General features: G+C 40.3%; 2 protein-coding genes across 3 annotated transcripts in view; one reads left to right on the forward strand and one right to left on the reverse strand.

The window, feature by feature from the left end:
- LOC145995156 (facilitated trehalose transporter Tret1-like) lies at positions 1-26682 on the forward strand. The gene is made up of 3 exons (XM_083131709.1): positions 1-136; positions 6134-6229; positions 22565-26682. The coding sequence occupies exons 2-3, from the start codon at positions 6173-6175 to the stop codon at positions 23906-23908; spliced, it is 1401 nt and encodes a 466-aa protein (XP_082987835.1). The 5' UTR covers positions 1-136; positions 6134-6172; the 3' UTR covers positions 23909-26682.
- MED20 (Mediator complex subunit 20) overlaps positions 1-27047 on the reverse strand; it is a 536245-nt gene that overhangs the window by 391595 nt on the left and 117603 nt on the right. The window lies entirely within an intron of this gene.

A 27047-nucleotide genomic window follows, 5' to 3' on the forward strand; every position in this document is an offset into this window, starting at 1 on the left:
ACCAGATGGAATCTCAAGATAGGACGTGAAGAAGACTTCTTCTCTGCTGAGATTTATTCTCGAGACGGCCACCAGAGGGAAACACCTCATCCACAAAGAATTCTCTGTACCGAGGCTGTATCTCACATCTGCCAAGGTAAGAACACATGCCACACTGCCTGTTAATTGTAGCACCGCAAGTACATCCGTAGAGTAGTGCCAGAGGTGTGTGTTATGTTCTAGTCCGAAACTCACCGTTGAACATTTTAGTTCTGCCTGGAGTAGGATTTATTGTACAGTCACGGACAGCACTGGGTTGCAACGAGCCACTGACTTTCAATGGGGTTCTTAAACCTGTCCGTATCGACATTCCGAACTATTTTTTTCCTCTCAATTTATACGAAGCTGCTGTATGTTCATTCTAACGTGTCTTACACTTCAAAAACACCAATGATGTGTACACATAGTAGGGCTGGATTTTGGGGAGGAGGTTAGGGGAGTAAAATTGCTTTCAAAGAGCCACCAAATGAAAACTGAGGTGTCTTAAATGTGGTACTATCCGATATAAGGTAGTCTAAAAGATAAGATTGAAATTTTATATTGGGAGGGGGTTGGGCCTGATACTTATGAACCAATAATGTTATACCCTAAGTTCATATCGGTCTTCAAGTTTGGAGCCGCCGAATAATGAAATAATATTTTCGACATCTAGGGTGGTTTCCGAGTTTTCGAGATCTAATGTCATTTCCACCTTCGTGAATTTCCACTGCAAGTCAATCCCTGGGGATAGAGTGACATCGCTATTCCCAGATATTCTCTTCAGTTATCTGTTTGTCACAAGTAGGCCGAAGTTGCTGAGTGGTCAACTCATGATCTCGCCATCGTAGGTTCGGTTCGAGTCCCACCCTGCTCCGTGGGTCCATCACCATCAAATTCAAATAATCGTCATTCAACCTTGATGTCGCGATTAACCTAAAAGGCAGACAAGTTACCTCTGTGTATCATTCTTACTTTACGTCGCTTTTCTGTCTCTCTAAGCTAATCGCGACAATGAGGATCATGAGTCCAGCAAGAAATGCTTTGTGATTAATTGATTTAGTTTCTTTTACGTCGCTTTTCTGCCACTTTTGGCTCATCGCGACGATGAGAATGAATGACGATGAGATGGAGGATGGGACAATCGATAAACATATATGGACTGTACACAACATGAGCGCCACAGAAGATTATACTACACTGCGTTTAAGTCTAAACGTCAGACGACGTCTGCAAAATGCAGTCCAGGGTGTGTTCAAAAAAGGGTCACCCGTTACATTCCTTCCGTACTGCCACCGAGATAGTAGAGAAAGTGACGTACATTAATAGAAGTACAAGCAAATAAATGTAAAATAAAACAAACGTTACCTAAAGCTCCAATATAAATTACACATATTTGTTTCCGAATTAGAAATTAAGATTGATTATCCAACACAAGCAGTGAGGTTTATCACACTGCGCATATCTAGTTAAGTGATGTCAGAACGTAAATTACATGAGCTTCATTACATACATAAAAATACGTGTACTGAATTTCAAATTGCAAAATGGTAGGTATAATACAATCGCAACAGCGTGCTTCTTATACAGGAAATCCTGAATTATCTTTCATATTCGGGGCGATCTGCCGTTGGGCTCAAACATCACGAAATCAATAAACGTCAATCGGCTCTGCCTGCATAGGGCCAGCACATAAATCCAGACAGTCTCTCAACTTATCAAGTGACAATTCCAGTTAGCTCGCAAATGATAAATGGACAACTGTAACTGCCATTAACGAAAAAAAACAAGAGGAGGGCCAGCACCGTCATTACTCGCATCGAGAGCCGTTCAACTTCCTTTCGGTAATGATCCTGCACCTACGTATACGTGCAGAATGTTTCCCGAGAGGGGCCCTGTGACGTACAGGAGGACGCGGGCATCCTGCACTTCAGTCTTGTTTATGCGGCAGCACGCCCGGCTTCGTAAATCAAACCCTGAACATTTTATTGCGCAGAATCGCTTCTACTGAGCCTGTTTCGTTAAACAATGCAAACGAATCCTTCGAGTTTTGACGCTCATATTGACCATTTATTGGCGATGCAGCCAATATGTTTCAGAAATGTGAAACATAAAAAATATACCAACCTCCTACGCTTGTTTGTTCTGCCTTAGCTGGAGAAGGGATGGAGAATATTTTGCTGCTTCAATTCTGTCTTTGACTATTGTTTGCTATCAAATCCATGACAGTCCCTTCGTGGTGGCGTGGCAGTAACGTCGTCGCCTTGTAATCAAGGCATCCCGGGTTCGATACCCGGTGGAGGCACATAGTGGTTCGGATCACAATTTAAACTGTAGGTTCATTCACGATGAGCATAAACTGTTAAACTCAAACTTAAATCCATGACTGACTCCTCCCATTCTAGGCCTGTTGCAACGTTATTTTTGAAGGGTAGTTCTGCTGTGTCTACACGAAGCAACGACAGAATTCTTCATGCGTTCGCTTACACATGACTATAATTTACCCTGGAGGGCCGAAGCTTTTACAAAATATCAGTTACAACTCTTAGTCCAATTAAAATATCTGTTTTTCCCCCCATTTGCGGTTCGTGGGTTCGAATCTCGGCCTGGGAGTGGGTGTCCATTGGGAGTGTCCCTTCATCAATTTCATCATGTCATCACTCGTCCTCATCGTTGCCATTAGTCAAAGTGGCTGTAAAGCGACGCTATATAACAAAAGTCAAATCAAAATCAAATTTGCAGTTCTTTTCAAAGCAATTTCTTCAACCCATTGCCGCTTTCAGAAAATCTTCGAATGTCGGGTTATTTATTCCGGAAAAGGACGCGAGCATGGAAACTGAAAGGTACCCGCAGTTCATTTGCTCGAAAACCTGGAATCGTCGGTGGAGATATCTTGCGTACAACAATCAACGTACTCGGGCATCGAGGTGACATGTTCGTTGTGTTGGAGATGTTTAAGACAACAATTTTTTCAAGTTTCTTCAAGAAAATTGAAACGATTCTACATTAATCCGTATGTTAACACCTTTCACTTAGATCGACTGGTTTTCTTGGTATAAAATAATGGTTATGACCGAAACATGCCTTAGAAATATGTCACAATTTCCTACACGCGACGACAGCGCCACACGAGGAATAGGCACGAATCTGAATTCCACTGAGTCATAAATCTAATCACTTTCCATTGCCGACACCCTGTACGGTAACTTGGGATTCTTCTTTTGCAATGCTCCTCATGCGCTACAGAAGTTTATGAAGCTGCAACTGAGGTGTCAATTTGGTAAAAGGATTTATTACCACGACACTATGCTCTTAACGATCAATAATAATAAAAATAATAATAGGCAGACTTTATGGATACGCGTTACCTTTTATGGCACCTAAACGATCATAAGGTAATTGACATATCCGCATCAAAACTACACATTCATACATCACTCCTTTCCACAAATATTGCTTAACATAGCACCTTATCAAAACTGACAGTCCTTTATTGAGCAGGCTTTGACGTGGAAGTAGCATGCTGTAGCACAGTTCAGCTAAAAGCTTTGAAAGTCAATAAATTAGCTGTGCTGATAAATCGTCGTGCACGGACCTCAACCGTCAGGCTAGCCTCCCCCAAACAGTTGCGGCATTTCCCCCTATCGTCAAGCTAATTACAGTGAAGGATGTTTTGTGACAGTGCATTTTTTTCCCCCTTTGGTGTTCTTCCTCCTACCACTGGACGGCATTTTCTTCACAAGCACGACCGAGAGCTGTTAAAGCTCATAATCGGATTACAATTACGGGAGGGACTAAAACTTGTTCTGGGGTGAAAGCGAATTGACCCTTTCATGCAGCAAGCTGTCTAGCATTTCCGTTCTTCTAAAAAAAGAAATTCTCTGCAAAGGGCCCTTCTGGATGTCCTGAGGATCCTGACACGCTCACTTTGAATTTGGCAATATATTTCTAATCTCTTCTGAACAGGCACGTATCTAGAAATATATTTCGGGGGGGAGGGGGGTCCGAACCAAGTGTGTCAATAATTATAATAATGTTTAAATTAAAAGTTATAATTAAATAAAATATTAATTCAAATATGTATTTTTATTATTACACGAATACATAAAAAGATGGTATAAGAATATAGATATAACATCATGTATTTATTATCTAGCTTGCGTGTACTTAAGATCGCCAAAATTTGTATAAAAACGAGGACATTAACCCTTAGCTGGTGAGGTGGATTTTTTGAGACGTAACTGGTGAGTTGGGGCGAGACAAACCCCGAACTAAAAATGTCCTCACAAAGGAATGGTTGCGAATATATTTCAAAAAATAAAATAATGAATCAAGTTGTTTTTAATTTACATAACTACATCACTTATTTAGACGAAACATTACAGAAAATACACAAAAATGCTATTTCCTTTTTAAAATGCAAAATGAAAAGCAAATAATACACACCTTCACATTTTTTTAAATTTATGCAGCTCATAAAGAAGATCTGGATTTCGATTTCAGCATAATTTTGTGCTTACTTTGTGCTACATGATGCTCAATTTGAATGTAAATAATATATAGACTGTAATGGTGAAAACTTGAATACAGATACCCACCAATATTTTTTTTTAAAAAAAGCTAATAGCACCTCTACAAATGTCCTTATAACTTCACGAAAACCAATCTAAATTTTAATTTTTGGAAGCATTTTCATACTCCCTATAATTCAGTAAAGGTATATACGAGGGTGGTTCAATAATTATTGTCCCTGACATATAAGCAGTATTATTTTTCCACAAAGTCCCCCTTCATAGTAATGCACTTCTTCCACCTATGCCGTAAAGCCACTATGCCAGCTTCAAAGAATGTCTGTGGCTGAGCCGTGAGCCATTCTTCCGCAGCGTCCATAACAGCAGCATTTGAGGGAAAATGCGTCCCCTTGAGGTGCTCCTTCAACTTCGGGAACAAATGAAAGTCACTAGGGGGCGAGGTCGCGTGAGTAGGGAGGGTGTTTCAACACATGGAAACCAGCAGCATAAATTGCGGCACCAGTAACATGGCTTATGTGTGCTGGAGCATTATCGTGGTGAAACAGCACTTTTCGCCGCAACATCCCACGCCGTTTCTCCTTGATTGCTTCGCGTAACTTAGGGATTAGGGCTGCATAATAGTCCCCAATAACAGTGTGTCCCACCAGGTAGTCAATAAGGAGCACACCCTTCGCATCCCAAAAAATTGTGGCCATAACCTTGCGTGCTGATGCTTGCACCCTGAATTTGCGGGGGGAGGTGAATTTCTGTGCCGCCACTCAATACTCTGTCGTTTGGACTCGGGATCATAGTGGTGGAGCCATGTCTCATCCACTGTCACAAATCTATCACAGAACTGCTTCAGGTCTGCCCCCATCAGCTCCAAACCAGCCCTTGAACATTGAACTCTGTCTTTCTGTTGTTCACGGGATAACATTTTGGGGACCCATCGCGCTGACACCTTTCTGAATCCCAAGTGTTCATGCACAATGGTTTCCACTGAGCCTACAGAGATGTGCATGATGTCTGCTAACTGTTGCACCGTGATTCTTCTGTCAGCCATAATCATGTCATGCACAGTATCAATGTTTTCTGGGGTGGATGCTGTTGTTGGAGGACCAGCACCAGGGGTCTGTTGACAGCTTTCCCTGCCGCAACGGAAATCGTGGCACCAGTTTTTTACCACCTGGTAGGTAGGAGCCCCATCACCCAACACACTGACCATGTCCTCATGAATCTCCTTTGGGCTCAGCCCCTTTTTCTGGAGGTACTTGATGACAGCTCGTTGTTCGGTTTTCTCCATTTTTCAAACTAAGTGCCACCTCTCACACCTAAATCGAGAAAAACAATTTACTATAGCACCTACGGTTCTGAAATTTTGCATATAGGCATCTAAGGCATTAGGCTACAATATCCCCATCATTCATTGCAATTCATATACTTTAAGTATGCCGGGGACAATAATTATTGAATCGTCCTCGTATTAAAACATCGCACACGCTCAAAAAATTATTTCCTGGAAATAGTGTTATGACATATCCCCTTGTAATAAGATAGATGAAACCTTCTTTGTATTATCTAACAATGTTTTTTCACATTATTTCTAGCTGGAGTCGATACTAATAAGCCAAGCAACTCGAGTTCCAATGACCACTACGGTCCACATCGCTACAGGAGCTGCCCGACCGCACCAGCTCTCGCAGGTAAAGTAAATATTCAAAATAAATATTTGGACAGGGATGTGTGAACACTTTCATTGCAAATAAAATTTGTAGATCTAAATAACATTCGCATTCTGATGTGTCAATGTAATACTTCTAACAGTGACGTTAAAATACCGAGGTAAAAAAAATAGAATTATCACTACGCGACTCTCCACTTACGAAATTGCATTTGAATTTGAATTTTATTACTCCATATAAACCATATGCATACATTGGTATTTGGAGGGTTCAGTACAGTTCAGATAAAAAAATATGATTACAAAATTTCTATAATTTACAATCTAGATATTCACTACCGCTATAATATTCCTTATTAACTAATAGCTTTTAAAATTTGTTTTTCAAACTTGTCATACTTTCTGCTTTAATATCATTTGGAGTTTATTGAATATTTTAATTGCCATCAGTTCGGGCCCTTCTTGTACTAATGTTAACCTGGTGATTCGCCCAACTTAAAATTTTTCCAAAATACTTGAGAATACTTCTTTTTTTCCTATTACAGTGTCCACACATCCTACTAATCACAGCTAGTATAAATGTTTACAATATTGTTTTTTTTTTTCCATTTCGTATATTTTTATTCTGACATGTCTAATTTTCTTGGGAGTTGAAACTTATACTCAGATCTTGAAATTTACACGATCAAAATAAACAAGCGATACATTTCGAGATTTGAAGTGAATAAATTTCGCTTCTGGACTTATAAAAACATAGATTTCAACTGAAAACAAATAGAAAACTGTTGTATCAACTTACATGCGTATGGTTTTGAAGAGTAAGAAAATGTGAAATGGAAACAGGGCCAGGTGCAGGCCTGGGGGGCACACGCATAAGAGATGAAAAATGCCTTAGCTCAATGTAAGTGATTCTAGTGCGTCCATATACACATATATGTTTTCACTCAGCAGCGGAAAGCACTGGGTGCGTAGGTGTTATTGGGGTGTAAGGGGCGACCCTTTCTGAACATACCCAAATCTCAACCTCCCCCCCACTAGCCTACATTTTGCAGACTAACGAGGCTCTGGCGTCTGGACTCACAGCCAGTATAATCCTCTGTGGGGATCGTGTTGCGTTGTGTCCTGTTCATGTGTGTTTGCGACTGTCCTTTCACCGACCTCGTCGTCGACTTGTAATCAAGGAGTCGCAAGTTCGATGCACGGCGAAGGCACTTTACGCAGTGGTTCGTATTCCACTTTAAGCTGTACGTCCAGTCCCGATTAGCCTAAAATGAACCTAACAACAATACTTTCAGCAACAGTTCCCTCGGAACAGGGAAAGTTTCCATGAAGGAAATTTTCCTCATAACAGGGGAACGCAGTTAAAATTTTAGGTGAAACTGGAAGAGGAATTTTACAAAAATCCGAAAATTGCAGAGATATTTTGTTATCTGTATTTGTATTGTTATTTTACAACGCTTTCCAGCCACTTTTGGATAATAGCGTGTAGGCCAACACAGCAGTTGTCAACACGACATTCGTGACAGAACACAATCCTCTTTATAACTCCTGCTTCTGATATGCTGCTAATTTCGGGAAATGAAAAAAACAGCAGAACATTCGAATCGAACGGCGTTAGCCAGGGGTCGCTTCGTGAAATAAACAAAGAAAACACGAAGATGCATAAAGGGGAAAAGACTGATGCGTGACCTACAAAGGGGAAAAAAAAAGAGAGCAGCAGAAAATTACAGAGAAAGGGATCGGCTGTATTGGCAGCTAACTCCATCAAAATCACGACCGAAGTCGGAGCGCTCTTTCTTTTGAGGGAGCAAGGAGAGTCTGATCGATTCCAGGGCCCAAACTTGGCAGCTGCTGCCTGTGTACAAATTACGGGAAAGCTGCGCCGTTGTCGACCCATTGTATTGTTCAGCTATGCAGAGAGGTTTTCACTTTTGCCCAGCGCTGGAGCTATCGTCTTTAATTAGTGACATTCCGTGCGGTCTTCGGAAAGAAAACTGTCAAAGACGTAGAACAACAAAATGTTTTTTTAAAGAGAAGAAGCGCGAGCGGATAGGAATTGAATACCTCAATAGAGAGAAACACCGCGGTCGATTTCCACCTCAGTCAAAATTCCATTTTTTTACCAGTGCTGAATGAAAATAAATGTTAGCTAATCTTTATTTTGTGTAGATATTCTCGGTTCGTAGGTTTTAATTTTTTACTACAGAGTGATGTTTCTTCAAAAAAAATGGATTCCATTCCTGGCCAGAAAATTACATATTATGTAACGATTGGTTGTGTTGTCGCATTCCTGCCACTGTTGGCTAATCGCGAAGATGAGGATGAGTGATTGATTGATTTGGTTTATTTTGGTTCGCATTTCTGCCACTTTGGCTAATCGCGAAGATGAAGATGATGAAATTTGTGAAGGGAGACTCACAAAGAATACCCATGTCCAGGCCGGGATTCGAATCCGGGACCCCTGGTGTTTTAAAAGCGCTGTGCAAACCACTTCGCCGCGGAGGTCGACATACGCCCTGATTCCTACTAATCCAGAGTTAGCTGTGTAAATGTTTCCAATGTCACTCTCATCTCATCAAGACAGAAATACAGGAGGTAATTTCTATTTATATTGGTACTGTATGTCACTTTACTACTTTCTGGGTTTAATCGCGACGATGGTGATGACCTGAAAATGCTGATGTTACACACATGCAGGATTTGAACCTAGAAAAATATAAAAGTAAAATGAATTATTTGTCATGTTTGTCACATTAGATTACAGACTGTTAACTCGGTGCAGCATTTGTGTCAAAAGACACTGAGTATTGTATTTTCTTCCTTATTGAAGGAACTTTAACTTTACCATGCATGCACATTTCGATGTGGGGTAAAAAAGAACACCACATTCTCAATGATGGCACTTCAGGTGAACTACCAGCCATACCCCTCGAATTGGGTCTACAAAATCACTTTACATGAAAATAGTTTTACAATACGAAAGCAGCGTAGGTTTATGCATAGTGAGTTAGGATTACTTATCCAACTTTGGAAACATACTCTTAAGATCCAAATATTCAATTCTAAACGGCGGGAAAGTAACATGTCTACAGGCAGGACTAAGGTAGCCCTTCAAACATGATTTGACATATTTGAACAGAAAAGAGACCGGGAAATTGAACTAAATTAGATGATAAATCGCTTGAATGAAACAACGTACTATTTTGGTATAACCCCGTTTCCGCGTGATTTATCAACACTGCCAGTGCAACGTACGGATTCAGAAAATTGGGAATTGTGAGTTTTGGACGTTTTTATTAGATTTTCTGAAAACTATTCCTTGGAAATAGTTTCATAAGCAGTTTCTTGGGCCTATCCATCATTTTGTTCATATCTCTAAATAATCAACCAATTATGAATAAATGCCAGCGGCTCCAGTGGCGGAGTGGTTTGCACATCGCGCTACGACGCCAGGGGTCCAGAATTCGAATCCCGGCCCGGGCATGCATGTTTGTGAGAGCCTTTTCATCATATCATCACTCATCCCCATCTTCGCAAAATAGCCAAAAGTGGCACAAAAGCAAAGTAAAGTAAATCAAATCACTCAATTACGAAAAAATGCTACGATGTACTTTATAAACACCCGCACCGAGTATCGAACAGGGGCAGCTTGTTTGCAAGGCGACGACGTTACCACTACGAGAAGGCCATACATATTATGGTACGCTAAACACTTCATTACATTAAAGCTTCTATCTTTTGGCAGAAAAAGAATAATTTTAATATCAGAGCATATTTAATATAGTTAAAATTTAACTATTGAAGGAAATATGGTGTAGTAGAAAAGAAAATTACAACGAAATTGTATCTACAAGGGTTTTTATAAAGTACGTGACTTCAATTCATATTAGAACCCCTCAACATCCTCTTCTTGTGTCCAAATCAGGTTTCTACCTCGTTAACGTAGCCGACACAGCTCCTTCCCCAAAAAAGACCCGCGTGAAAATTAGCTTCGTTGCTTCCTCGACTCACGCTACGAGCAATAAATACACAATTCCGATCAGGGAAGAACCCCTCTTTGACCCTGCCTTCAAGTCTCCTCGGACTGCAGTTCCCGCCGACTAGGGGGAACGACACAAAACTTGCTACCCGCACACCAGCTCGCGTGGAACAGATCAATGATAGCAGAGAGCAAGGGATGGAGAGAGAGAGGGAGAGAGCATTCTCGGTTTGGAGTTACCATTGGTCCACCGCATCCTGCAACTGACATCCTCTGTCACCCGCAACTTCCTAGGTGCACCATCGTTCTTTTTTTTTTCTTTTCCTGCTTCCCGAAAAGACTTGTTACATTCGCAACACCCGCCCAAAACGCATTCCGTTGTAAACATGAATATTGTGTTGTGGGACAGGCAATCTAAAAAGCACGCAGCTCGGCTAGGAAATGCATTTTGCAGACTTTTTCAGGATAGCGTCAACAAACTTAAGGCTCGGCTGGACATTAGTCCGACGACAGCCAAACCGTTTTCGAAATTTCCTCTTTAGTAAAAACCGTCATGACTAGAGCTCGGAAGTTGACGACCTAAAAAATCTAAAAAAAGAACCAATGGCCGAAAAATACTTTTCGCTCTTTAAATGAAACATTGATTTTTCATTAATTACAAGTAGTTGTATAATTCGATAAAACCCGTTGCTTAGTGGTTTAAACTACCGAAGTAAAGGGAAAAAGCAATTAAGTGCTAATGTCGCTTTTTATTATTTTTACTTCAAGGTTACACAAAACACACCGTAATGTTTTTTTCTGTACAAAAAATTCACCACCTTTCATAGTGGGCCTTGCACGATACAGTAGTCTGTCAGCATCAGAAAATATACTTGTGTTTCGTGGGCATCTTGCATTGATCATATTTTCGAATAATGGAGTATTTGTTAGGAAATTTAAATATGTATGTTATGCTATAAAATGCATGAACAGCAGAGAAGAAGTAAAAATAAACCTGAAATATGATAAAAATGCATCAAAAACGACAAAATATGCTGGAAAAATTACCTAAAAGCCAAAAAAAAGACCGGAAAATACAAAATAAAAACGATGTTTCCTGGTTCAATTATATCTGCTTAGAATTTCTCCTAAATAATTCACGTGAAGCTTTGTGGTACGGAAACCTATTGAACTAATGTGAATATCGAGAAAACAGCAAAAGCCAATTACATGAAGATTCACGTGAATGCTCTAGAAGCAGATGTAATTTTTCAGATTTTAAAACATCATAGCGGGTGTCAAAAGGAGTGAAAATTCCGAGATACCATGCTTCCCTGGCGTCGGCAAAGGTCCAGCCTAGTTTTAAAGCTTGATTCTCTACTACACTTAATGCAACTGGGCACGAATCAGACCACTACAGGCCACGACATGTACGAACTAAGTAGATCAGTCAGAATAAATCCTTTGTTACGGAAAAATATTAAAAAACAACGGTAAAGTTGTCACGCCTCTTCCTGAAGACAAACCAATTAACGATAACAATCAAAGAAGTAAGGTACAACACAAATATTATCTTTGAATAATTCCATTATAATGCAAAATTTCTTCTTTTAACGTAATCATCCGTCGTAAAAATGGAGTCGTGCGTGTTGCATAACTCTATGGCATGGAGTTCATTCATCGACATAGAACACACATGACGACATGCAGGTAAGCGAATGCTCGATTTTTATTTCTTGTGACTTATAGTCAGAAGCAAACTGACGTTGTTAGGAGGGGATTGAGAAACATTTTACAATTCTTTATAAGCAAAACACCTAGGCTGAAGCTTTCGTCAGGTTCACGAGGCCAGCTACTTCTGTTCGATTGGTGTGTTTCGTTACGACTTACAACACGCTCTTCAAATCAAACATCAAAAATACGAAATCACAGCTTTGCATCAAATAAATTTACATACTCCAAAAAGCACATACGATTAAGTCCTACCACGGGCACCTTTAATTTTTCGCTCCCTCCAACTCGTTGGAGCGATGTCAGTAGCAGACTGTCGGTGCTAGAAACTCAAATGACGTCATGTAATGTAAACTTATTGCTAGTCCCTTGCAGATAAATCCTTCACTCTACCCTTCCGCTGGTCGGAGTGGGCTTAATGACTCATTCTTGACCATCCTCCCTCGTACACAGGCCATCATGTTGAGTTAGACAGAACAGGGATGCCTGCACCCCTCTCTCCAGAGAAGATTGTAGGGAGGGTGGACTCTTCATGGAAGTTACTACCCTCAATTCAATTAACGGCTTCACATCTCCCTCCTCTCTCCTCTTCGTTTAATCTTTCCTAATGCAGACATGGGATTATTGGGGGGGGGGGGGCAACTTTAACCAACATTCCGAGACCAGTTTCACAGTTTCGTCTATGGGTTTCAAAACTTTCCTTTTTATCTTCTCACGTTTACGTTGACTACCATGTTTGTTGTTAAGTAGTACAGTTCTAATCGCGATCTAAGGTCTAGGAGAATTAAGGACTTCACCTAACATGTGTTTCTTCACAAGACTAACGCAATTTTCTCTCTTCTATAGTTTCATTTATATTCCAGAACTACTTTAAATGAATATGCAAGTTTGGACTCTACTGAAAGCACGTTGAAGTATGATAGCGTGGGTAATTCTGTCGCCTAAGTAAGATATCACGGATACGATTCTTAGGGGAAGCGCAGTCCAGTGGTTCGAGGGATTCCTCTTCTGGATGATACATACGTCGCTTTTTATCTATTTGTTTAATCGCGATGACGAGGATGAGTGATGAACTGGCATATCAACGCATTAACCAGGGTTCGAACCTTGAACCTATGGCTTCATAGCGCGTTACCACTCAGTCCGGGACAGGTCTAATCTTGTAAACTGCAGTTCGAAGTCAGTTTATTTATGCACAAAGGCACTCTATATTGTCCTACCGGCTGAAAAGTGTCCCGATTGATAATATAACTCTGAACCCACTGAGAACATACATATCCAGCAGGATATAGGGGAGTTGTAATCGTGTTCCATGTTTGCATTTTTTTTTTATCATTTAACGTCGATTTAGTGTAATCGCGACAATGAGGACGGGGGTCGAATCCAGAACCTTTGCAAGTGAGATCGTGAATGGTTACCCAACGCGCTCATCCAACGCAGTAGCATTATGTATAGCAAAATTTCATGTTATCTAATAGGACGTAATGAAGCCCCTTAAAAATGTGTGAATTCAAACTATTATCTTCCATACTACTATTTTCTTCCGTTGTCGTCAATTACTCCAAGAAAGTCAATCACAGTGTTGCCACGTGGAGGGAAATTCTCATCCGAACATGAAAACCGAGTAAAAATTCTAGGGAAGTTTTATAAAAATCCAAAAGTTGAAGGGACATTTGGATATCTGAATTCTCGTTCCTTTACGGCGCGTTTCTGCCATTTTTGGTTAATCGCGACGATGAGGATGATGAATAATCTGATGAAGGGACACTCACAAAGAACACCCATGTCCAAGCCTGCATTCGAACTCAAGAACTTCGGAGTTGAGTTCGAAAGTCGATCACTTAAAGGGAAATTTGGATATCAAAATCAGATTCACACACTTTTTATGTGCGAAAGATCTTCCCCCTTTCTCCTCACGCAATTGTAATTTGGCTTGGGAACATTCAATATTTTTCCATTATTTAGCTTAGTTACCGTAACACAGCTACTACTAGCCTAATGTTAGTGTTTCATATTTCGTATACTTTTCGCAAAGTGTAAATTTGTAGTATTATCACAATTCTTTGTTACACCTCCCTAAATTTAATTAATCCTAGATTCTTTGTAAGCCCGTGTTTACATCGACTGATGGGAATAAAAATTGAAAAATAATTAAAGTTTATTCTAGCGATTTCAATTTTTCCGCCATGTATGAAGAAAGGACATTCTGTTGCTAGGAAAGCCGAGATGTGCTCGATGGCTGTGGCAACACTGATCTCGTCTTTTCTGAGATTTCTTCTCTCGTTACATCTTTCACATGAGACACAGGCCCATCAGAAGGTCAGCAACCCCTGCGACCAACATGCAGTTTGGCAGATGCGGCGATTCTACACCAATACCCAAATTTCCACGGCATGTTGCACGGTGGTCTCTGCCACCGAGATGACAATAAACAGTCCAATAAACCAGCGTCGCGACGCCATCCAGGACTGCAGACGCCCTCCCGTTCCCGAGGACCATTCGCACAACAAACGCCAGATGGCTTCGATGGTTCGCTATCCGCCGCTATGTTTTTTTCGTCTTCCTCCAATTTACTGTACGGCCGGTCCGCTACAAAATAGTCAATTGATATTGACTGTTCTGGAGCCTTTTTCTGGCTTGTTCACATCTCTGCGTCTGAAGTAAGCTTTTCGAAACTGATTCCAGAGTAGAATCTAATTAATTATTTCACTTTTCTCGTTTATTGCACTACGCCAAGACACCGTGCAAATACAACACAGTGGAGAATTCGATTCTAGAAATCCAAATTTAGGAACGTGCTGGGAGGGGTGGGTGATTTTCCTTCCACACTAACATGTCCCCCCACCTCCTCCTCATTGAATAAATAACTGCACGAATAAATATGTGCATGAAGCGCACCTAAAACCAATAATTCTTTCTTCCACAACATGATATGAGCCCCCTCCACTAGCGATCGAATCCGAGACACATTGCACAGTGGTTCGGCTCCCAATTTAAACGGTATACCCTGTCCCAGTTATCTCTGGAGCAAGGCCGTGCATAGCGTCAGAGAAGGGGGGGGGGTTGAGTGGGCAGAGCGAAGCAGTACACGCTGCTGGGAAGGCTGGTAACCGAAGTCACTTTCCCCTCTCCACGAAATCCCGTTCCTCTCACGTGTTCATTGGTGGAGCTGTCTCGCGTCACCACTTGCGCAGAGACTTGTTTTCGTTCGCCTGCTCCAGAGATGGATGGGACAGAGTGTAGGTCCAGTTCCGATCAGCCTCCTAAGCATAAAGTGGGTTTGAAGAACGAAAAAAATGAGCTTTGAAACAAACGGGTTCATTCTGTAGTAACGTCTTCAAGCTAAAAGCGAAGTAGGTAATTATGGTTGAACATACGCCCTGGTGGATGAATCTACATTTAACGAAGCGAATATAATCAATATCAACAGTCTTGTGTTGAAAAAAGTATTTCAGCACAATCCATAATTAACGAATCTATGCATTTAGAAAGCAGACAACTCGAATCCTTTCATAGCAATAAATACACACATTAGAAATTCATTGACCACTTGTGAGTGACAACCACAACATGTGCTAAATCCATGGAAAGTCCGAAGGTCGATAGGGTCTTGGCCTTCAACAACTTCACAAAGTTAAACTTATTACGCTAACGTTAAATGGGAAGTCATGGGGTCACACCAGTGCGATTGAACACACAGATATTGGTAACCAAAGTATTTGCACAAGCTGATGAATGCATACGGATTATCTCGGCTCAAATAAGTCATGTTCTCAAACTTTACCCTTGTGTGCATAATATAACAACATCGTAGATACGTTTATTCCATTAAAGCCGACTGCTTACCCAATGATAAGAACGTGGAGCATAGCACAGTGGCACTGACCTCGTGAATATGACCTAACGTTTACTCATCGCTTGAAATAGGTTCAACGCAAGGAAATCAGCAGCATCTTGCTTGCTGCACGTGGTTTCAGAAATCAACATGAAGACCTTTCCGCAAGATGTTGAGCATGACAGTCCGCATTTCAAACAAAACTTGAGTTTTCGAAATTGGCATGGTTTAACCTCTGTGGAGCGAACGTAAACAATACAAGATGTCCACCACAGAAATTATATGTGAAACATGCATTTAGCTTGTGGCATGAGAGAGACAGCAAAACCCTGTAAGGTGAATTTGCATATATTCACTGAAAGGTTCACAAATCACTTACTTCAATGTACAAAGCTTCCTCCACTTTGAAAACATTTCAATTTTGTCTTCTAATTCTTTCATATACACAAAATGAATTGTATTTGTATGCTTACGTCATCCTCCTCAAGAGCACCCTCTATGAAGGTTAAGAGAAAAGGAACTTTCACTGTGTACGGAGAACATACATTCACTTTATTATTAGGGGTACATGTGTGCAAATTTCAATATTCTAAAACGTTATACATAGAAAATATATGCAGAGCACAGTGAACAATGAAAGAATCATCCAATTGATTCATTTTACCACGCCTTTCTTACCACTTGTGTTTAATCGCGTAGACGTGAATGAATAGTGATATGATGAAAGGACAAACACATATGAACAAACACAACACAAGCCGCACAAATTATTATACTGGCTATAGCTCCAAACGCCAGTCTCGCGTCAGTCTCAAAATGCAATCCAGGAAGATGTACTTACGTAGAGAAGACATTTGCGTGCCTTCCGAGGTCACCTCTTATACCCTGAACAATGATTAAAAGCACTAACGCTCTGGAGATTACAATATTCAGGATACTATTTGTGTTATGTTTGTGCTGTTCTATTATTACTGTTATTTGTACATTTTGGAATTTAGCGTCACTTTTCTGCCATTTTTGGCTAATCACGACCATGACGACGAGTGAAGATTAGATGAAATTGTTGGGAGACAATCGTAAAGAATATTCATTTCTAGGCCGGGATTCGAACTCACGAACCTAGGTGGGGAGATATTATTTTTATTTCATACATCGAGAAGGCGGTAACATTTTCAATTTTAGTAAACTTCTAAGCTTAATTCACATATTTTACGTGTGTTCAAAAGTTATACCTGGTGTTTTAAAGCCAATATACCATAAATGTCGGGCCTCCCTAATATTGTATTGCTAACGTCGTCGCCTTGTAATCAAGGGGTCCAGGGTTCGATGCCTGGACGGAGGTAAACAGTAGCTCGAATCCTAATTTAAATTGTATGTCCCATCCTGATTAGCCTTTCTGTGCACAAAGTGGGCTTAGAAAAACTCTAACCATTAATGTACAAGTACAATTCAAATCGTCAATGAAATCAGTGAAACATCGAGAATTTGCCTCGTGAGCCAGGTAGAACCCTACTTAGAATAGGAATTTTGATATATTCAGGTAAAATAGTTTTCGAATTTTTAAAATTATTTTACGTGAAAAAGCAAAAAGGGGACATTCAATATTCGACCCCCAGCACACCTCACTCCGTTACGTTACGTTAAGCCTTAAACCACGGAGAAAGTCTAAACACGCCGATAAAAAGCATCAGTACGTAAATGAATTTCTCACTTCCCAAGTGTTTCGGTCGTAATCATTATTTACCATCCTTTGTTACATTGAAATAAAAAGTACAAAGAACCTCTTATCTCTGAAATATAAATGATCAGATTAAAAGCGTCCCGCAACGATACGCTTCACGATTTTCCCATATTAGTTCCGAAGGTAGAGGTGTGAGAAGAGCAGCCTCTCTTTTTTTCTTCTAATGTTCCCTCTCTCTCTTGCTAATGAACCCGTCACAACGGAATGACACTTGTTTCCAACCGGGGCATCGGCACTTATAAAAGAAGACGGAGGGGGAGGACTTCATTAGAACGCGACGACCTAGGTAGTAGGAGTCTCTCAAGGTGTAAACAAGTCGTGATAAAGTAGTGAGGTGCAAGAACAGAATTTGCATTTAGGAAGGGTTGTCTCGCTGTCAGTAGACCCCAGACTGGTTCCCCCTGATATCCCCAGCCGAGAAACAGTCAGCAAAGGGGGCGGCCCCCCGCAACGTTCCTGAGGGATCCAAGAGAATACCAAGTAATTTGATGAAGCGGAACGCTCGGGATTCGTAGTCTGCTGGCGCATCAGGGTGAGATTACGCCAAACGAGGATGCAATCACAGAACACCTGCCTGAAGGGAAAAAAAAGTTCTTTTTAAGTATGTTAACTAATGTGACCTTTTGTCAGCTATCTTCCTGCGGTGAGGAGTCCAATCCCAAATACAAGAGGCTCTTTACTCGCTTGGCAGGTGAAGCGTATCGCGACTAATGAATGTACGCGTGATGAGAATTTGTTACAAGGCTTCCAGGAATGACAAGCCGCGACTTGGAGACCCCCAATTTACTCACGGTTTGTTTTCGATCGTATCCGCTGTTTACATTAAGAAAAATTTTGAGAATTCGGATTCGGGCAGACGCGTCTTGCATGGCCAAAGGTCTTACGCATGAACGCCTGGCGTCAAGAAACGTTCCAGTAAAAGATACACTCGGTATCCTTTGATTTATATCACGCATGGGACGGAAACTGATTCAGCGGCAAACACGCCCACCTTCCAAAGCAATTACCTCCAACACCACGGCTAGATTTTTGAATAACGATGCATTTTTTCTATAGAACTCGTCCCTATGCATTCATTTGTATTATTTGGAGTGGCGTGCATAGGAATTCTTTGGAAGAAACAAGACAGAATAAGAGGATTACGAGCATTGTTCTTGTAGCAGCCTGTAGCTCGAATACTCAAAAACATCCAAAACTGTAAAGATCCAACGATTCCTGCCTGATATTCGGTTAAGAAAAAGCTTCCCCTTCTTCTCTGCACACTGTAACATACTGTGAATGCATGTGGAGCGGAGAGGATGTGACGGCAGGGCACCACACATTCACAATCCCGGCCACCCATGGAGATGGTGTGATCACCACCACGCTTAGGCCACCTGAGCTGTCCCCAGGTATACATTATCGCCACAATAATCACATTACTTCTTGTTTTTTGTAAATTACTGGCATGCATTAAGAGTCACTAAAACTTATAATTGAGATTCAACTTGTCGGCAATTATTGCAATTCTTTACAATTGCTCTACATCCAATTAGAACATATACGTATTAGTTTCATTTATCGCCTTATTTTGAGTTCGTTTTGCTTACATACACTTCTCTTTCGCAAAAGAAGTTTTCTTTTAACTGAAGTTGAAAAACTCAGCCCTGGTATCAATCATAGTCTGCTAACATAACTCAGAGAGCATTTTTACCTGATGGAAAACATATCACAATTTAGATCATGTTGCTTCTTGAGACATTGCAATTACAATAATTTCCTACACGAGAATTTTCGGTGTTGTACATATTAAAGTACGATGCAAATTTACATAACTCTGATACACACAATATTACCAGATTTCTTTATTTACAAGCAAATCTACAGTTACTTAGAACATGACTACTGAAGTTGAACTAACGTCAAAAGAGCATACATTACATTGATCACTTCTCTCCTCTGCTTCTAGTTATTCGTACATTCTGAAACATTCAGTTAGAAAGTGTTCTCATCTTTAGTCCACAGTTTGGTTAAACGTCACTTGTAGTCGGAAGAAACAGGTTTCATCTAAACGTCGTTTTTACCTCACTGACATCAGTTGGGAATTTTCTTGTAATATCTTGCACAAGGCGATCTGTTTATTCAGCATATTCTCTCATAATATGCCGTAATCTATTTGAAATTCTGTGTGCATGAGACAATATAGAGATACCGTATCATGCACACAAAATTTCAACTAGGTTGCGAACTCTAATATCATTCGTTATTGTCAATTCCATATGAAAAGCAACACCTTTTACTATCTGGGTTCGCATGAAGAACAGTGCAATAATCCTTACTAAGTCTTCCAAAAAATCAATGGTTGCACCAAAGTAATGTTTCTCGTTCGACCGGAAGGCTCTTCCCCGTGTCACTTAAACTGACACAGGGAAGAGGGCGGCAGACCGATAGAATCGCCACATTTTATGAGAAAGTCGTAACTCTCAATCGATTTTAACCCAACGTGAAATATGACCATAATTAAAATGTGGCGAAACTTTTTTATTATTATTCTTGCAGAAAATGATGTCGGAGATTTCCATCACATAGTTTTTCATTTCATCATCTTCAGCAAACCTAGGTTTCAGTTATTTCCATGAACCTGATTGGTCGAAAATATAGACAAAGAGAAATACAATACAATTAATGTGATGTGAGATTTAGCAAACTAAGTTCATATTGTTGTGACTAACCTGCTTATTGTGCTACTTATTAGTTATTGCTGTTTTTATTATTTATTAATACTGTGTACAGCAGTGCCGTAAGTGAAGTAGTAAAATACCATACATGTAAATACTTTTTGAAATAGCTTGGGTGTTAAACATATTTACGTTAAGGATGTAATTCTGTGTATATGGGCTATTGTAATTGTTACCACGTGAAAAAAAAAAAACATTTATGAAAGCTGTGCTGATGATTCGGTGTAACATCCTCTGCCTGCGGATGTATACATTCACATTCCTAAGCTTCTAGCCGCTTTTCCTCCCTTCTTCATTGAGTGTAAGTGGTGATTATTTTTTAAGACACCCAAATGTCAACCTCTCTTCCACCTAATACGCCCTGGACTGCATTTTGCAGACTAACGAGGCTCTGTCGTCTGGACCCATGGCCAGTATAATTATCTTGTGTGTTGTCAATATGAGTTTGTCTTCTTTTCCTTCATCTATTTCATCTTATCACCATTCGTCCTCATCTTCGCAATTAGCCAAAAGTGGCAAAAACGCAATGTAAAATAAATCAAACCATTCATTCACTTCCTCGTAGCATTCAGGTTTCTTCCTCATACAATGTTACACTACACTCCACCCAAAATACTTCGTTAGTATCTTCCATAGTTCTGTGTTCAAGGTCCACAAAAATAGACCCGCGTCTATCTTGACCAAGCCCGTATTTTGCAAGGGAAATTTTATTGTTTTATAAATACGAGCTTCATATATCGATGATGACAGTGAACAATCTCGCAATGATTTATTCTACGCTAAACGCTCTTCAGGTCTTCAATAAATCTTCAACCGCCGTATATCACACCATCTACTCGCGGAATATCAACTTTCAGCCATCGCTTCAATGTTCACAACAAAAAGACTAGCGGGTAATACGTCCGTTTCAAAGCGTCGAAGATTGACGTTCTTTACATGCACTGTTATAACATACCGAACATGGCCTGATACACATCACAGGGTCCGTGTCACATGTTTCGAACGCGTGATGAATATGCTGATTTTCATGAAGCACATGTCAGAAATTGCAATTTGCATGATGTAGGTCCAGTTTACAAAGTTAGCTTCTTCTAGCTGTTAGAAAAAATGCTTCTCAAAATGTCCACGGAATTGTTGTAAGATACAGATATCCAGATGGCTGAATAGAGCTTCCTTTCTCAGATGGCTGAATAGAGCTTCCTTTCTCATCTTTAGACGCTATGTTTGGTTACTATGTCCATGATGGGCTAGTCCGGACTGGACCTATATTGATTGATTGATTGAATTGGTGTTTTAAGTCCACGTTATATACACACAGTAAGGCTAATCGGGACTGGACCTACAGTTTAATGTGCGATCCGAACCACCATGTGCCTCCACCGGGCATCGAACCCGGGACTCCTTGATTGCAAGGCGACGACGCTACCACTATCCCATCGGGGAGAACTGGACCTATAGTTTGAAATGGAATCCGAATGCGCAATGCGCCTCCACTGGGGATCGAACCCGAGACGCCTTGATCATAGTGGCGACTGTCACTACACTATCGGTGAGGCCTCATAATTGTCATGCAAATGTATATGCTTATCATTTCACTAATGAACCCACTACAAGCACTGCCGCCAAAGTTCATACCTTTCAGCGGACATACATGTCGGCCTAAATTGCTTCGTCTGTTTGCACCTTGTTGGCAGATATGTATACCTAATACGAGAATAGACGAGGACACAACCTTAAGTTTTTATTGTAAACGGGAAGCTTTGAAGCAGAAAACTGCATGTAAAAACAATCTTGCACACTTCTGTTACTGGTCAAGAGGCATTCAAATTATATTGTGTGGAACAAATTGGGGGAATAGTTCAGCCACCGGACAAGAATGTCGTTAAAGTTTATTGAAATAAATCTGTATTTATTTAAGTTACTTTATATATATATATATACATACATACATGTATACAAGGTGAGTCAAAAGTCAGGTTACCTTAGGGATTTTTATGTGCACCTTGGACATCAATGCATTTGTGCACGCGACGTTTCCAGTTCTCCAGAACCTTTTGCAGAACGTTCGGAATGGTCATGTCTGCACATTACACAATGCATTCCTTCAGATGCTGGATGATCTGAATCTTAACTGAGTAGACGAGCGCCTTTAGATGATCTCAAAGGATCAAATCCATTAGTGTGAGGTCTGGAGACCGCGATGACCACTCAGGAAATTCACCTCCACCCATTCGTCTTTTGCCTGCCTTTGCCTTCACTACAGTCAGAAACTTCCTATGTAACCTGAATTTTGACTCGCCCTGTGTATATACATGCATAAAGACCTTAAAAATTCTTCTAATGATTCTAACGTTATTTCATTTGCTCTGTTTTAGGTTCTGGCAGCTCTTGCAGTGTCCCTAGGACCGTTCGCCGCTGGTCTCGGCAAGGGTTACAGTTCTCCCGCCATTGCTTCGCTACAGGAGCAGAAGAACACCAACGATTCGTTTACTGTTACTGCTCAACAGGCATCATGGGTAGCTAGTTTGTCGCTCCTGGGTGCGCTATTCGGAGGAATGGTGGGAGGACTGGCGATGAGGTACGGACGGAAAAGACTGCTGTTGATCAGCTCGGTACCTTTCGCAGCTTCCTGGCTCCTCACAGTGTTCGCCAACAATGTGGAGATGATGTACGCCACCGCTTTCGTCGCGGGGTTCTGTTCGGCCGTCGTCCTCCTGGTGACCCAAGTCTACATCAGCGAGATCTCGATCCCGGACATCCGCGGCTGCTTGAGCTCCATCGCGAAGATCGTCGGCCACGTCGGGATGCTCATCAGTTTCATTCTGGGAGCCTACCTCGACTGGCGGCAGCTAGCTATGGTCGCCGCCGCGACGCCGGTGATGCTGTTTATCAGCGTCCTGTACGTTCCCGAGACGCCGAGCTTCCTGGTTCTCAACGGCCGAGAGGAGGAAGCAGCGAGGTCGCTCCAGTGGCTGCGAGGTCCACACATGGACATCACCTCGGAGCTGAACACCATCAAGACGAACGTGCGGAAGAAAAAGGATCAGGAGATATCGTGCAGGAGCGTCCTCATGCCTCGTCTGATCAGACCCACCCTCACGACCTGCGGATTGATGTTCTTTCAACGGTTCTCGGGTGCGAGCGCGTTCAACTTCTACGCAGTGCCTATATTCCGGCAGACCTTCGGCGGGATGAACCCTCACGGTGGTGCGATAGTCGTTGGTTTCGTGCAGCTACTTGCAGCTCTGATATCCGGTCTCCTAATCGACACTGTCGGCAGGCTTCCCCTTCTGGTGACCAGCACCGTCTTCATGTCCCTGGCCCTGGCTGGATTCGGAACTTTCGCTTACTACGAGGACAACCTTACCCTGGCGAACGCCGCGTACGACTCCACCCACGACTGGATACCGTTGCTGTGCGTTCTTGTCTTCACGGTGGCCTTCTCGCTAGGCATAGGACCCATATCGTGGCTGTTGATAGCGGAGTTGTTTCCGCTAGAGTACCGCGGCTTAGGAGGTGCGTTGGCTACGTCTTTCAGTTACGGATGTGCGTTCGTCGGCGTTAAAACCTTCGTGGATTTTCAACAGGCTCTTGGACTGTATGGAGCGTTCTGGCTGTATTCTGCAATATCCATTGCGGGACTTTTCTTCGTCGTCGTGTGGGTGCCGGAAACGAAGGGACGTGATTTGGACGAGATGGAACCAAAATACCAGACTTAACAAATGGAGGAAATGAGGTGTATGGGTGATCAAAATGCCATGTTAAGCAGTGGCTACACGCCTCATGGTGCTACATACATTAATGAAACAACCGACAATACACGCCTACAGTACGGTAACTGCAGCTGGACCCCTCAGCGCTGAAACTGGACGTGAAAAGATTGAATTCACAGCGAATTAGGACCAATTTTTAATCGTCATGCGTGACTTACTACTGTGAGTGTATGTTCGTGAATGTGAGGTTTCGTTTGTTGGAAATTAAGTTGTACAAAAGGTAAAATTCGCATGAGATAGCAGTATTTTAGTCTGTAAGACAGCACATCTACAATCTGTGTACGACATTTTCCATTGTAAGGTGCACGTTGTGAGTGAGACGCGGGGAGATGTATTCGTTTCTTGCCTACGTCAGTTTCTAAAGGTGACGATGTACTTAGTGATTACCCAGAGCTTTCTCGCTATAGCTGTACTTCTTAGTATTCATGAGACTGTATGCTGGCTAATGCCTCACACGAAAAACGCTAGTGGAGTAGGAGCAAATTCCAACATGCCCTCGTAACTACACGATCCATGTCAATAGTTGCTGTAAATTCCCGCAAAAGAGCATTTACATGGTAAAAAATTTAATACCTACATACAAACGTACATAATATGTACCAGTCGCTACACATGCACAATTAGCAAAGTAAGTAATCTGTAGATGTTAACTGGTCAGTGACTATTACATGTTACAATTAGTGATCAAAGTGTGGCAATAATAATTTAGCCACTACTAGAAGTAAAAAAATATATAATTTATTCCGATTGGCATGTTGTTACTGCCAATACAGTTGTTGGAAGCACATTTTATACCTAAAAAAAGTATCATTCTTGACATACATAACGTAGTATAGAAGATAAATTTTTGCTCCCATAAGCCAAGATCTAAGAGGTTCACAGACAGAGACATAAGTTACGAAATTACTGATGTTGAAATGTCAAAGAGACGCTTAGAAATTACGTCATTTATATATAGTGAAGGAAATTTTTATATACTGTACATATTATGTGAAACATGAGTACATATACATATATAATCTTTATGTAATAGCCGCTTCTGTTTAGGACGCTATCTCTCGCCAGTGATTACACCTCAAAATCTGTGCAGACTAATTCACTAAAATACATTCCTGCAATAACTTATACAAAAATGTGCTAATAATAACAGAAAAATGAACTTTTTAAGGAAGTCCACTATATTATGATGAATGCTATTATACCAGGAGAAAGTATTTAGGATACTTTGAAATTAAACAACTGAAACTTGAATTTTTCTCACCCCATGAACGTACTGCCCACGCAAGGTATTTTTAAACTTGTGAATGAGTGTAAGTATTCGTGCTATAACAATAACAATAATACATGACAATAATAGTCAACAGCGTTGTGAATATTGAATACAATATCTTATTTCCAAAAAATAAGAGATTGTAAATTCTTTCACATAATGTGTTCTTCCTATTGAACAGACAATACTTCATATCACAGGAGCCATATCTAGAACACACGTCATATCTAAATAAAATAGATAACTTCTTTTAAGAAAAACACGGCAATGTTAACATATTTCGTACATAAAAATGACAATATCGCTTTGCGACAATACATTTTTGGAATATCTAATGTTCTATACGCCAGAGGTAGCGTAAAAGTAGCCACGTACACTTTCACATTTTGGGAAAGATATAATTTGCGCGACAATTTACTTAATTTTAAAATAACTTGTCTCTAGTAATAGAAACATTTTTTATAATATATTTTTGTAACATTAGTGTTCATTCAGTGCTTTGAGATACATTATTTACACAATAGCAAAACCATTACAATATAATAATACTGCTGCTATTACATCTAACATAGCCATACCTTGCAATTCAAATAGTGCTGTTTAATCAATAAATCAACAGTGAAAATGTTTAATGTATATATTCCAACGATTAACGGGGCGTAGTAATAATTTTTGTTGCTTTTAGAAAAAGCATTACCTGCACACAAACCATACAATGCTTAATAACAAAATATTAGATTTTGTGAATAAAGTTTTATTTTTAAACTTATCCGAATTTTTTTCCGAATTATGAATTTTTGGATTACTTGTTACAAAACAATAACACTTTTTCAACTGATTTAGTTTTACAAACCATTAAAAATATAAAACTGCAACTTTTGAGATATTTATTACCAAAAACATTCGTTCCGTTATAAATATTCAGGCAGTCCTGATTAAATTTAATTAATACTACCAAAACATGATTCACTGGAATTCGTGGTACTGTATTCTGCAGTAGGATTTCTAGGAAGTTTAAAAGAATAATAATATTTTTGTTTCTTAGTGTTAGATTCGCACTAACTTTTGAATAACAACTACTTACAAGATGAAATAGAGGAGATATTTAAATGAAGCATATGACACAAATATTGTCCAACGAACCATAAACTTTGTTAACTGATGTCTTCGTTCTATCAAATCTTCCATGGAAAATAAAGATGTAGAAAAGGATCCAATAGAATATGGTCCCCTTGATATATACTTATATAAGAATTGCTCCATACTAAATTCAAGGGAAAACTTCGTAAAATATCCTAATGTAAGATACACATTGAAAACACTTGCTTAAAAAAAAAAAAAAAAACCATTATGTAATTTAGTTGTTAATTTAGCTTTGTACATTTAGGTATCTACACTGAAGAACAATTCTAGCATATGATACAGCTCAACTGCCATATTTTTTATCTTGCACAGCCGACAAATATAATAGTATGCAAATTGCTTACACCATGTACATTCGCTTGGTTTTATTCAATATCGTGGTTAAGAATTGAAGCAGAGAGCATAGTCAACTCCAATATCAGTATAGTTCCTTCCTTTAGAAACAAATGTGATGTAAAAGACAGTAAAATAGCAATGGGCAATTTACCTACTATTAAATTTGCCGTCGGTTGTGCCACTGTTGTTATGATTGGTTCGCCCTTAAAGGTGCGCACATGCGTAACGCGCATAAAGGAGCAAAGAATTTGCAGAAGTCTAGTTTTTAATTCCCTGAAAATGTGTTATCAATTAAATACGTTATATTTGTTCTAAATATTTGCACGTTTGTCTGAT

Source organism: Lepisma saccharinum, chromosome 1, assembly GCF_977018435.1.
Source record: "Lepisma saccharinum chromosome 1, izLepSacc3.1, whole genome shotgun sequence".
NCBI lineage: Eukaryota > Metazoa > Arthropoda > Insecta > Zygentoma > Lepismatidae > Lepisma > Lepisma saccharinum.